Source organism: Benincasa hispida, chromosome 8 (genome assembly GCF_027475165.1).
Source record: "Benincasa hispida cultivar pf3 chromosome 8, pf3_genome.v1.1, whole genome shotgun sequence".
In the NCBI taxonomy this organism is placed as follows: domain Eukaryota; kingdom Viridiplantae; phylum Streptophyta; class Magnoliopsida; order Cucurbitales; family Cucurbitaceae; genus Benincasa; species Benincasa hispida.
In genome coordinates this window covers 16,848,786-16,863,337 of record NC_143485.1, presented here as the reverse complement: position 1 = coordinate 16,863,337, position 14,552 = coordinate 16,848,786, and the positions used below count along the sequence as shown (strand labels likewise).

General features: G+C 34.0%; 2 protein-coding genes across 2 annotated transcripts; one reads left to right on the top strand and one right to left on the bottom strand.

The window, feature by feature from the left end:
• Nucleotides 1-7,721: 7,721 nt before the first annotated feature.
• LOC120083942 (uncharacterized) lies at nt 7,722-8,401 on the bottom strand. Its single transcript, XM_039039850.2, has 2 exons — nt 8,061-8,401; nt 7,722-7,917 (listed from the first exon to the last, which is right to left on the bottom strand). Exons 1-2 carry the CDS (start codon nt 8,399-8,401, stop codon nt 7,722-7,724), a joined length of 537 nt encoding a protein of 178 aa, XP_038895778.2.
• A 3,581-nt stretch (nt 8,402-11,982) lies between these two features.
• LOC150034398 (uncharacterized) lies at nt 11,983-12,387 on the top strand. Its single transcript, XM_090316711.1, has one exon. It carries the CDS (start codon nt 11,983-11,985, stop codon nt 12,385-12,387), a length of 405 nt encoding a protein of 134 aa, XP_090172837.1.
• The last annotated feature ends 2,165 nt before the right edge of the window (nt 12,388-14,552 follow it).

Below are 14,552 nucleotides of genomic sequence, written 5' to 3'. Positions count from 1 at the left end.
TGAAGAAATAAATCAAGTTAAAGAGTCCAAAATTAGCATGCTTGTTCATAATTATGAGTTATTTAAAATGGATGTTAATGGGTCTATCACCGATATGTTTACTAAATTTACTAACATTATCAATGCTTTGAAAGGACTTGGTAAAAGTTTATACAACTTATGAAAATGTTAGAAAAATTCTTAGATTTCTACCTAAAGCTTGGGAAGAAAAGGTGATGGTAATCCAAGAAGCAAAAGATCTCACCAAACTTCCATTAGAGGAACTCATTGGTTCACTCATGCCATGAGATCACTGAAGGAGCACTTGGAGGATGAGTCTATAAAGAAGAAGAACATTGTACAAGATCTTGATAAAGCTAAAGAGTCTATTAAAAAGTTGACAATAGGTGCTCAAAGATTGGATAAAATAATTGAAGTAGGCAAGTCTTTTGGTGATAAGAGAGTTTAGCCTATATTGATGAATATTCTACTCCTTCAAGTTCTAAAACTATATTTGTTAAAACATCTTTTGTTGTGCCTAATATGCCTAATGTTGTGTCTAATAATGCTAAATCTAGTTTTGTGCCTATATGTCATAATTATGATATTGAAGGACATATTAGACCTAAGTGCTTTAAATTGAAGTATGCTCAGTCTACTTCTTTAAAAAGAAATTTTTCTCAAAGAGCAAAGTTTTACGATGCTCCAAGAAAGAATTTCTCCAAAAAGGGTAAAGTGTATAAATTTTTTGTTAGAGATAAATCCTTGCATAATATTGTTTGTTTTTCTTATGGCAAGTATGGACAGAAAACTTATTCTTATTACATGTCTAGATCCAATATTTTTAATGCCAATACAAAATTGAAATAGACCCCTAAGTTTGAAAATACTAAAACTCTTAAACCCAAACAAGCATGGATATCAAAAAATCAATCTCAAACTTTTTGTTTGTAGGTTTTTGTGAAAGCCTCCAAGAAAAAATAGATTATACTTGGATAGTAGTTGCTCAAAGGATATGACGAGAGACAAATCCAAGCATATTTTTTTTTCTTAAAAATGATGGAGGAATGGTAACCTTTAGTGACAACAAGTGCGATGAGATGATTCTATGTTTTGCTCTCTTTAATTGTGTAAACGTACTGTTTTATCTAATTAAACCCAAGTATAAATTTAACTAGAATCCTGGTGAATCTAGGGTCGAACACAAGGATTTCTTTCTAAAGATCCAGTGAAATGCTTGTTTTGAAGCTTTAAAAACTGAAACAAGTTATTAAAAATTATAGATTTTAATTTTCAAAGTTTGGTTTAGTTTTTTAGAGCATAAGTAGAAAGTGAATAACAAAACAAATAAATTTATATGTAAAATTATAGAAGTAGTACTTATAAGCTTAATTTTTAAAAATTGAAAATAATAAAAAAGAATAGTTATCAAATAAAATCTTGAAAAATTTTAAAACTTGAATTATGAAAACACTACTAAAATTAGCTAAAAAAGGAAAAGAAAAAGAAAAACAAAGAAACCATTAGAAGCTAGTAGTGCTTATAGGCTTAATTTTAAAAAACAAACAACCAAATGACTATTAAAATGAGACCTTAACTTTTCGATTTGTATTTGCAAGTTTTATACCCTCCATTAATTTTAGTCATAGAATAAATAAAACTTTGATAAATAGTTAATTCAATTTCCTTTTTCTCTTTCTCAAAGCTTATTAATCACAAAATACTGTAAACCTTAAATAGTTTAACTCGTTCAAACATATATCGTTGACAAATATATCAAAGTTTTAAATTCAACAATTGATATTTAAAAAAAAAAAAAAAAAACCACATACTATAACCTTATCTATCATGGGTACTTTTCCTTTCATAGAATAGTTACATTTCACCCCTTCCAATAAATATTAATTGACTAAATTTGACTATATACTATCAAATTTTGATGGTATTTATAATAAAACAAAACTTTGGTATAGCCGGTGCAATTTAGATTGCACCTAAGTTCCATACTTCCATTTCTATACATACATGAAATATATATATATATATATATATATATATTTTAATCTTTTTTTTAAAAAAATTAACCGGTGTCAATTTTTAATTACACTACATTCAAATATTTATCATATCACGAGTGTATGAAAGACCCTTAAAAGAATTTTTTACATTCTTCAATTTTATGTGAAATATAGGAATAAGATGAGCAGTTGATTTTTCTTGGGCTCTAGGGATGTGTTTCCAACTTGACCTTTTAGCCCAAGTGTATATTTGATCATTTGATAAATATATGTTATTGGAGGCCACTCAATACATATATGGTCACCATTAATTTAATATAAAGTTCAATAAAATATACTTACATCAACCATGTTTCTATTATATAAATGCATCATCTTTTTTTCTTCTTCTTATTGTACCTCTTATTTCTTTTAAATTTCTTTTTACGAATAAGTTAGTTATGGTTAGCTATTTCATTCATTTATTTATTTTACGAATTTAGATTAAATTTTTGGTACATGATTTGAGTTTTGTCTCGTTTATGGAAGAAAAAATGTTTTGCCACACTGTTTAATTAAAAAAATAGTTATATTTATTCATCATTTCAATAATAATAATTCTTGGATTTGCTTTTATTTGTCCGATGCATAAAAAAAACAAGAGAGAGTATGTGATGCAAACGCTAAGAGAGGCATTTATATGCAGTTTCTTATTTAGTTATTCATAATTTATTTTTTAGGGAAAAAACAAGAAACAGTAAAAATAAGAAAAAAAGTTCCGTTGCCATGGACATGGTTTTTTTAGAATTAGTCTTTCTGAAAAACAGTTGTAGTCTAGTTGGTCAAAATTTGGCTTCGATTCTTATTTTTTTAAAAAAAAACAAGTTATGTAATGAAATATGAAAACAAAAAAAGTAAAAACAGTGTTTATAAATTATGCTAAAAAAAATAGTGTTTATGTTAATCTACAAAAAAAAGTAAGGCATAAATATCTTGTATTCCAATTATGTCCAACTTTTCAATTATTTACTAGAATGTCTAAATTGACTTTAAAATTACACATAAATTAGGGTTCGATTACCATTTAGTCCTCAATCACCAATTAGTTACACGCTTTTTAAAATAGAAAACTAAAGGGGCGTTTTAAATGACATATGCTTTTTAAGAACAATATATTGTTTTCCAAATTTTTTTGATTAAACGAAAAGATTGCCCAAATACCTACACATTTTTCATCTTCTCTAACTTCTCTCTCAAACCAATTCAGCCACGAAAATATCAAGGAGAGAAATGACGGTGGACATGGTGAATGACGGATTGTGTGCGATGGCGGTAGTAGGAACTCGGACGACGGTGGCGGGCGTGAGTGGCAGTGGTTTCTACAAGGGGAGAGACAGAGAGAGTTGTGGTTGCCTAACCTTCTACTTTTTGTTGAAGATTTCTCCCCCGCCTAAATCTTCAAACCTCTAGATCTTTCTAAAGCCCTTCAACGCCCAGATCCCTCCCTCCTCCGCTCAGATCTTCAAATCTACTGCCAGATCTTCCTTTGCCCAGATCTCTTTGATGTAAACCCCTAAACCTATTTTATTATTTTATCATGTTTAAGTCCCCTTAATTACGTATTTAATTATTCTAGTATGTGTTTTCCATCTCTGTAAGCATGTAGTTTAATGCTTGTAACGGCTGAAACAATATGGAAGTTATACTGAGTATGTGTGTGAGGTAGAGATATGGAAAATTTTTCTAAGTCTTGGATTGGGGTGCTCTCGGGTAGTAAAAGACAATCTACACTTAGACAAAATTTGGGAAAGCTAAGGCAGGTGCATGTAGGAATGACATCAAGTTAGAAAAGAAGTAAAAATTTGCCTAAGTTGAAGTTGTGCTCTCGAGCAAGATAAGAGAGCTAACACTTTGAAGGAAATAAAAAACGTAGAAGTGAGGAATGCATAAGCATCTGTAGGCTTGAGAAGTCTAAGGTTGGAAATTGGCTAAATTTAACAGAACGTATGCATTAATAGCCATATGGAGGTTAGTAAAGGCCTAAGGTGGATAGTATGCGAGCAGTTAAGTCTGCCTAAGTGAACGCATGGTAGATGCTGAGGGGTATTAGAAGTTAAAGAAGGCGTTTATGGGTAGTAGCCTTAAGCACGGGTGTCTAAGGATAAAGCAAGCATATACAAGGGAAGGCAACGTTAGCCAGGGCATTCGTTGACCGAGAAGAAAGACAAGATGGAACGTAAACTTGGGCGTTGATGAAGGACTTAAGCATTTAGCTTAATCAACCAATTAGTGGTCTAAGTGGCGTGTTTAGAAGCCATGAGAATGAGTTAGTGCTCGACTGTCATTTTAAGAAAGCCCTATAGGCATGTAGCCTTAGTATAAAAGGAGAGTTTGAATTTAGGTGCTTGGTTTGGGCATTCTACTCGAGCTAAGGAAGGAAAACTTCTGCAAACTCGAAGCTTGAATGTTGAAGGAGTTGAAATAAGGTTGTCAGAGGAAAAAATTCCATGGAATTGAGCTGAAGGTTGAGGAATTTTAGTGTTCAAGAATCTAAGGCCACGTGGGTGAGGTGTAAAGCTAGATAAGGAAGAACCAGAGGCTGGGATCTTAAGGTAAGCTAATTAAGGCGTTTAGGAATGCGTTCTTAAAAGAAAATTTCATAAGATTATGTCTGGAATTTAAGTTATTCAAGCTAAAAATGAAATATGGAATTTTGATTGGTTCAACAAGCAGGTAGTTGCAACCCATGCATAAACAAACAGCTGACTAGCATAGGCTAAGTATGGATAAGCATCCATCTTATTGGTGAGTCATGCATGTTCTAATGCCTAGGAGCCTCTCGTGTGCAAACTGCCACCCACCCAGTTAGTCGCAAGGTAAAAATTTGGTTAAGTGTGGTAATACGTTAAGTACAATATACTGAAGATGCGTCGAGTAAAAAGGGGAATAAGATGATATGTTGAACTAGGTTTGAGGCTTAGCATGCGTTACCTTGAATAATAAGTTAAGCTCGAGAGGGAGCTAAGGTATTGTTGGGTTTTATGTCCTAAAACTCGTAGTTTGTATTAAGATAATAATATTCTGCAGTCAATAAACTTGTTATTGATTTTATAAATTGCATATATAAAAGTCTAAATCCAATAAACTAAGATCCATGGCTATTATATGAATACTTGAACTTTATGTAGAGACATAAAGATGGATCAAGTTCGGGTAAATAGCAAAAACGATCTATAGTATATGATTAAGGTTGGGTACCTTATTCTGGTAACACTATTAGATGCAGTCTACTCTGTAGTTGTTACAAAGAGTTGTAAAGTGCTACATACGAAGTGATCCTAATTCTGACATGAGGGTTTCCTCAACAACGCCAACTCAATAAGCTTCCCATTTTAGGGGTAAGACCGAATAGATAACTGGGGACATAGAGTGCAAGACGAAATTCATGCCTACCCGATTTAAGGGAAAGGTTAGTCTATCAAGTACTGAATCTAGGTCTTGAACAAGAGACCCCACCTTCTCACTAGGCTGAGAGAGATTTGGTTTTGTAACAACCTGATCCCCTAGGACCTAAGTTAGGCCGTTATTAAATACATGCATGCATGGAACTCAAAACGACATTCGGTTATGGTGAAATAAATGCTAATTAAATAAGGTAAGTTCAAAAGACTTTCATTAATTTCAAATATTAGAACAATAGTAGGGTACCCATAAATCATAAAGGATAATAAATAAGTCGGAAAAAAAATTCTTAAAAATAAGTTTTAAACATCAAAACTAAAAGTTAAGAGAAACATGAAAAGAACTCTAAATTTCATGATGCGGAAGCGTAAAAAATAGTCCCAATGCCTCGATCACGAATTCCGCTTGTCCATCGCTAGTGCATCTCTATCCTTACTTGAAACAACAACATGAGAAAGAATGAGTATAAAATACTCAGTAAGTAACCCCACTACTGGGATCAAGCTGGGTATCTATGTTCTCTAGATACCCACCTCTACTGAAACATATAACTGCTCTAGTCCTCATGGGACACATATGCACATGAAATAAGAAGGAGTCTGAGTCCTATCCTACTGTAGTTAAGTATGCTCACTATCTCTGGTGAATCCCGAAGGAGACACAAACTGGTGAATCCCGAAGGAAGCACAAACTAGTGAATCCCGAAGGAAACAAAAACTGGTGAATCCCAAAGGAAACACAAAATCTAATGGGCATCTAACTAATCAGTAAGGACATTTGCACAGTCTCAACATCATAATCATCACTGTACGAATCTATGACATACAAATAAACCTCAACATCATGGCTCTACAACATACACATATACCTCAATATCATGGTTCTACAACATACATGTATACCTTAACATCATCAGATCAAATATAACTATGGAAGCACATACCATCTCATACTAGCATTCAAGTGTCTATGTGCATAAATAAATAATTCGGATCTCGTAACAGAACATACTTTAATCATATTATACTATCAATCTTTCATGCTGTCATTCTGCCATAACCTTCATTTAACATGCTAGCATACATCTAATGCCTGGCCTGTGGGCAGTTCTAGTAGTAAGATTACTTACCTTGATATTAGGTCAAACCAAAAAGCAATTGAATCTTTGTGAAATTCTTGAATCCTTAATCAAGCCTAAACATAAACCAAGCTTTAAAATTAATAGTTAAGGCCAAATTCCAAACACCCAAATATTACAAAATATTTCCAGATAACCTTACCTAAGGTGTGGTCCAATTCGAATTCACCTTCCAAACCTCTAATTTGAATCAACCCCCTAATCATAATTTGAAATTAGGCTTACATGATTAAAGCTTGAATCAAATACATACTTCACTACCAATCTCTCAAATAAATTATCCATATGTAGCTTCGTCAAAAATCACTTCCAAATGACTTTACCAAAATTTCTCAACAACCAAAATTAATCCACAAGAGGGTAATCAAAGCATAAAACTTACCAAAACTCGCTAAAACAAACTCCAGCTTCACTGAAAAACACCTCAATACCTTCACAAACTTGAATACAAAGTTGAAACACAATGGGTATAAACTAATTGATGCCAAAAGTAAATGAGTATTTAAGAATCAACCGAAAACAAACCCAAACTGCAGAAATCTTACCCAAATCGATAGATCCAGTGATGGCAAAAGCGAACGACGCTTGAGTAGTGGTGGTTGGAGGTCATGAAGAAGAAACTGACGCAGCGGCTTTGGGCGGCGTCGGACGGGCTCACGAACATGAGGAAGAAAATGGGGGGTGGGGTTTGACTTTTTATGAAAAAAAACAATAACAATAATAATAATAATAAAACAAAAAAGGAAGTAAATATAATTACATTTAATTCATTTTTGTTTTATACTATTAAATTCCTTTCCGTTTCAAAACAAAATTAATTCCTGCCATTAATTTTCCATTTGAATTTCAAAGTGAATAATTTCACACCAACAATTAAATTTTCGCACTTATACTTGAAGTCCAAAATTCCAAAAATGCCCTCAAACTAATAACAATTACTGAAATTCCAAATAATAAAGCTACTGAAATTACATTATTACTAAAAAAATGTGCGGGGTGTTACATTCTTCCCTCCTCAAAGAACTTTTGTCCTCGAAAGTTCATTCTTGAAAAAAAAAAAACTCCGGGGGTGTTACATTCTTCCCTCCTCAAAGAACTTTCGTCCTCGAAAGTTCATTCCTGAAAAAGCTCCGGGTATTGAGCCCTCATCTCATTCTCTCACTTTTAAGTGGCCTCCTTGAACTAGTGATTTTCCACAGGACTTTTACAAGCGCAATCTCCCTAGGGCGCAATGTCTTTACCTCTCTGGCGAGAAATTCTACAGGCTTCTCCTCGTAGCTCAAGTTGTCATTCAACTGCAATGGCTCAAAGTCAACTACATAGAATGGATCTGTCACATACCTTCCTCAAAATAGAAATGTGGAAGACATTATGAACTGAAGACTGCTAGAGGTAATGCCAATCAGTAAGCTTTATGGCCAATTCGCTCTAAGACCTCGAAAGGCCCAATTAACCTCGAACTCAGCTTTCTTTTCCTGCCAAACCTCATAATACGTGCCACCCTCAATAATACTTTATCACCAATCTCAAATTCCAAGTCCTTACGTCTCACATCGGCATAGCTTTTCTGTCTACTCTGAGTTGGTTGCATACGAGCTCTGATCTTCTGTATTGCCTCATTCGTGGTCTGCACTAGCTTAGGACCTAGCAACTTACTCTCACCAACCTCACCTTGGCATACTAGCGACTTGCAACTCTTTCCATATAGGGCCTCAAATGGCAATGTGTCAGTGGTAGTCTGATAGCTATTATTAGATGCGAATTCCATTAAATGCAGGTGAGAGTCCCAACTCTCTGAAAACTCTAGTGCATAAGCGCACAACATATCTTCCAATATCTGGTTCAGATGTTCTATTTGACCATCAGTCTATGGGTGAAAAATTGTACCAAAATCCAATCGAGTACCAAATGCTAACTAAAGACTCTTCAAAAAAACTAGATGCAAAACGAGGGTCATCGTTTGACATAGCTAAAACTAGTACCAAAAGAGGTGTAACAAGCCCTTCCATAAATAACTATGAAACTTAAGATTTTGAAAATCAGCAACACTTCTACACGTTCGAGCTGAGATCTATGAAAACGGTCATGAAGTTAAGAAAGTCTTATCCACTAAAAACATACATTTGAACTTACCATTTTGTCACTGGGAAAACTTCATATATAATGTAAAGAAACTGGTCATACTATATAATGCATCATCTGAAGATACGTACCAGAACAAATCTAGTCAACTGAAAACTGCTTCTACTTTAGAAGTGCCAACTGTGATGTCTTTCCTAGGGTCTACATGTCTGAGAATAACTTTGTCTAATTAAGTCTCACATTCATGAGAAACTCATCATGAGGCTCTATATTGTCATGGGCTATAAAACTTGCTTGAACCAATCCTCATATTTTTCTTTTGCCTTAAAACAATCACATATCATTAGTTAGATCCTGTTGCGGATGAGTCTAAAATTCCCTCTGAAAATGTGGTTTTGAAGTCCTTAGATGCTAAAGCGTCAGTCAATTGATAACACATTTCCATAACCTCGTAATAACTGTAATTGATCCTTGAAGTCATTTTTTTTAACAATAAAACCTTCTTGATTCATAAGTTCTAGCTTGGATTACTTGTACTCCCTAAAGCTAGTTAACTCATTGCCCATGCAAGAGAATACATACTATCTTGTAATGCTCCAAATCCACTTTTAGTAACTTCTTACTATCAACTCAACTTTATTGCTAAGTCTATCCCTTATACCAATGGTTATATTGGAAGATCCAACTTACTTACTTTTGTGCATATACCATTATTGTCTACCTCGAGTTGGATTATTTTCTTTTCTCAATCAACTTGATGGTCTTTCTAGTTCATGTTTCCAACTAGCACACAAAGTCAAAATCCCTTAAATCTTACTAATGCCCTCAATGATTTACCTCTTAACTAATGAAGCCTCAACATACCATGTCAATAGTTCTCGATCATCTACTGCTACTAATAACTCCATTTTAGCTTATCCCTTCTTGACCTTCTATTTCGGCAACAGATTCTTGTGTTAAAACAAAGTTCCATACCAAATCATCTATGTAAGCTATCTTTCCATCTAATACATATTGTCCTAAAGTTCCACATGATCATTAGATATTTTTCTTTTACACAAAAACAAATACCTTGTAACCCCTCATATCTTGCCTCCAAACATACTTAACTAGGAGTATTGAACACATTAAATTCCTTTCTCTTTCCAAAAAGTAAACTTCCTTGGATACTTCTCTCTCCTTTACACTTATCTTTGATAAAACCACTAAATTCAAGATACCTTTTTTTTCCCCCACTGTCCAATTGGAACATAATCTCTTTACTAAGTTATATTTTACTTAACTCCTCTATAAGTCTATCTTTCTCACTAAGAATTTCCATCTCGTAGAATTCTCTTTTACACTTATCTTTGATAAATCGAGTTCCATTTGAACCAAATGAGCGAGCAGTTGTGATGACCAGCTTGACGTGTGTTGACCGAGCGAGGACCATCGAGGATTGATTGGTTTGATCGATTTTCTTCAAACTCGATCTGGTTCAGCTTCAAAAAGGTTTTCGCTGGTCCGGTTCAGGCAGTTCACATCCGGTTCAAGCTGTTTGGGTCTAGTTTGGAGCGATTTGAGCAGTTCGAAAGAGTTTTGGAGCTATTTCTTGTTGGTTTTTGTAATAATTAGGCTTTGTTTGCTTGAAAATGCGAAAACTAAAACCATATAAGTATGTATTTAATTATTTATACATGTGATGTATGTTATAATTAAATAAATTTTGTATGTGCATACAATATGCCATGTAGATTTAAAATCCCACTATAGGAAGCATGTTACATACATTGAAAGTATGTTATGAAATATTATAGTATATAGTATGCATGTTTAGGGTTTCTTTTATTTAATATAAATGTTATATTAAATATTGAATACCTTTGACGAATGTTGTAGATGTTTAGCATGTCTAAAATTTTGTAAATTGTTATAAAATTGGGTTAGACATTTAAAATCCATAACAAAGAAAAGTTGCATGCTCACGTATATTAACCACTCGTTTTAATAGTTAAAATAGGTTGTTAAACTCGTAAAACTCGGGTTACAAACTCAATCGGTATATAATCTTATCGAAGGCTAGGGGTATTTAAGTTGACGGTCTACGGAACACCTCCTATCTGGGGACTATGGCCGAATTATTGAGCATTGTTAACCGGTTTTATGAGCAATACGTGAGCGATGTAAGGTTTAAAACTGGTTTATCACCTACACATCATAAGTTGAATCCAAATATAAATGTTATACTTGGATAAACACCTAGACTTAGGTTGTTTAATTAGCCGGAACAGGCCTAAGAAAATGTATACCTCGTTTAACATTAGAACACTTCAGTGAAAATCAACACCGTATATGATATGTTAGAACGCTTCAGTAGAAGATTAATAAACATATATAATATGATTAATTTTAGCTCTCACGTCCCTAAGAGTTCACGATCGAAATTCTTGTGGCACTTTGTGTCACCCTGGGAGTGATCTCCATTCAAAAAGTGTTTACATGAATCCAGAGTTGGGTGAATGGAGGAAGTTGTTCACCTTAAAATCAAATGTGACATTTTGATTTTAAAATTTTCACGTTCTCAAGATGTTCACACTGAAAGGTTCATGCGGCACTTCGTGTCATCCTAGGAGTGATCTCCATTCGAAAAGTGTTTGCGTGAATTAATCATGGTGAATGAGGGGAAGTTGTTCAAAGGAAAAATCAAATATACGATATATTGATTTCAATTCTCACGTCCCTAGATAATTCCCACCGTGAGATCCGTGTAGCACTTCGTGTCACCCTGGGAGTGAACTCCATTCGGAAAGTGTTCGTCATGAGATCAAGACCAAAGCGAATGAGGGAAGTAGTTCACAATAAGTAGGTGAAGGATATGTGTCAACATATCCTACAGTTCTTCTGTTGGTTTGAACCGTGAGATTATTATGTTGCGCCTACTTGTCATCTTTAAGTCGGTCTCACTAGTCGTTTAATGACGGCTATCCTCTCAAAGGGTTGTAACATAGGATTTAGAACAACTTAAACTCCATAAATGGATAGGATTTTTAAAATCGGTTTCAACTTTGAGTTTCCAACTTCAGGAGCATCGTTGGATTGACTTCTGAGGTTTAAAAATAGAGGGTTACACTTATAGAATTACTAATGAATTAGTAATTTCTGACAAAAAATGGTAGCTAAATGACTATCGGAATATGAGTTATCCTGGAGATAGTATTTAGTCAAGAATGTCTTGCTGTAGTATCGTTGCAAAAATAATCTTGGGTATATTATTACTTTTCTAAAACTTGATTGGGTTTAAAAAGCAATTCACAGGTAATTTTTTTTTTTTATATATTTTTCAGAATGACGAGTTTATCAGTACAATTGTTGGCGTCTGATAAACGGATAGGCGATAATTATGCAACTTGGAAATCAAACTTGAATACTATACTGGTGATAAACAATTTACGGTTTGTTTTAAAAGGGGATTGTCCTCCCATTCCTAACTCAAATGCAAATCGAACTGATCAGGATGCGTACGATAGATGGATCAGGGCTAATGATAAAGCCCATGCCTATATCCTTGCCAGCATATCTGACGTCTTAGCAAAGAAACACGAGAGTATAAGTATTACCAAAGAGATTATTGAATATCTCCATGGGATGTTCGGACAACCTTCCTTTTCCTTAAGGCATGATGTTATTAAATACGTTTACAACTACCATATGAAAGAAGGGCCTCTGTTAGAGAACATGTCCTGGACATGATGGTCCATTTCAATATGACAGAAGTTAATGGGGTCGTCATTGACGAAAAGAGTCAAGTTGATTTTATTCTAGAATCTCTTCCAAAGAGTTTTCCGCAGTTCTGCACGAACGCGCTCATGAATAAAACATAATATAACTTGACTACTCTTCTAAATGAGCTACAGGCTTACCGGACTATGATGAGAGCTAAAAGTCGAGAACCGGAAGTACACGTTACTATCATTGAAAAAAGAGTAATGTCCTCCAAAAAGCCTGATGTTGCTTCCTCTTCATAGAGTAAGAGTATTCTTGTTAAGAAGAACAAAGGGAAATGGAAGAAGAAAACCACTGGTAGAAAAGGAGATGCTAACGCTGCAGACAAAGAAAAGTGTTTCCACTGCAACGAGGAAAGGCACTAGAAAAGAAACTGCCTTGAGTACCTTGTGTTAAAATTAATTTAATATTTGATATTAAATTAATTAGAATTAATTATTTGTTATTAATTTTATTAGAAAATTAATTAATGAATTAATTTTGTAAAATTACCAATTTTGGAAATCAATTTGAAATTGAAAAACACAAAAATGGAAAAGTGGGAGAACTCCACTTTCACAACTAAGAAGCTCACTCATTTCTCCACCTTCTTCTTGAAGTCAATCTCTAAGTATGGGCTGCTCCTCATGCAACAACCTATTTTGCATGACGACCTTGCAATAAATAGAGAAGATTGGACTGAGAATCGAGCATGCAAAAATTGATATACTTGTTGAGTTTTAATGAAAACTTGAGAGGTTGAAGAAGGTGTTCTTTAAGTTGCATTAGTGAGCTTCGTCTCCAAATTTCCTTTATTCAAGCTTATTTTAAGTCCCACAACTCAGTCTAATTCCCACAATTCCCTTTATTAGTCGTGAAAAAATAGCAAGTCTCTTCTTTCGCTTTCAAATGGTGGATGGAAAGTTTGTCATAGAGCAAGCACAAGACTTTCAGATGATAGTGGTTGAAGTAGCATATGAAGGGATTAAGATTCGAGACAATCTTATTATTGCCAGCATAATTTATAAACTTCTACCATCATGGAGAGAATTTTAGAAAAGTATACGTCATAAGCAAAAGGAAATCTCTCTAGAAGTATTAATTACTCACAATCGTGTGGAGGAAGAGGCAAGAGGGCAAGAGTTTTGATTCAAGAAGACAGTGAAAATCTCACAAAGGTAAACCTAATCTCATCTAATGATAATTTATCTAATGGTCATATTCCTAAAAATAGTCGTTTAAAGCTAAAGAAGAATCATATGAACAAGAATAATGTTAGGTTATTCAATCTTCTCTAGACCCAATTACTCAAGATCAATACTGAGATGATGAAGAAATGGCTGAGAAAAACTCTGTCAAATTCTCGATGCTTGATGCTCCATGCTCAAAAAGTTTCTACTCGATACTCGATGCAAATTTCCTTCTATCCTTGACGAGTTTCTATTCTTGGCTCGATGGAACACGTTGAGTGCTGATCGATACTCGATTCTACTCGACAAGTCTTGATCTTTACTCGAAGCAACTCGAAGACGAAAATGTTTGACTCGATGCTACTCGATAGAAGAAAATTGATGCACGATTCAACTCGATACTCTGAAATCGATATGATTTTGATAACAAGATTGTGTTTATGCGATTTGCAGAAAGATTGATGTCAATCGAAGGAAGAAGATAAAGAGAAGAAGAAGAAACATACAGGATTACGTGGTTCGGCCAAGATACCTATATTCATGGGAAAATTCACGTTCTTTTCACTTTGAAGATTGCTTACAGCTTGTTTGTTTACAGAAAAATAGAAATTATGAATTACTCTGTTTTTTTTTTTCCTGATTAGTGGTATTTATAACATATACCAACATATCATTACAAGATAAAGTTAGTTATAAACTAAACTAGCTGAGGTATTTGAGTCATGTTTTCTTCAAATTCTCCACCTTGACTTTAATGTCTTGTAATCTTCTGATCTCCATGATTTTGACCATTATGTTTACCCTGTGTCTGGAATTTCGAAACCAACCCGTTCTAGTCATTTGACTAATTTAAGCTTTGAAACTAGCTTTGTCAACATGTCAGCTGCATTCTCTGATGTGTGAACCTTTAAAATTTCTATTTCCCCTGTCTCTACTTTGTCTCTAATGAAATGATACTTTATA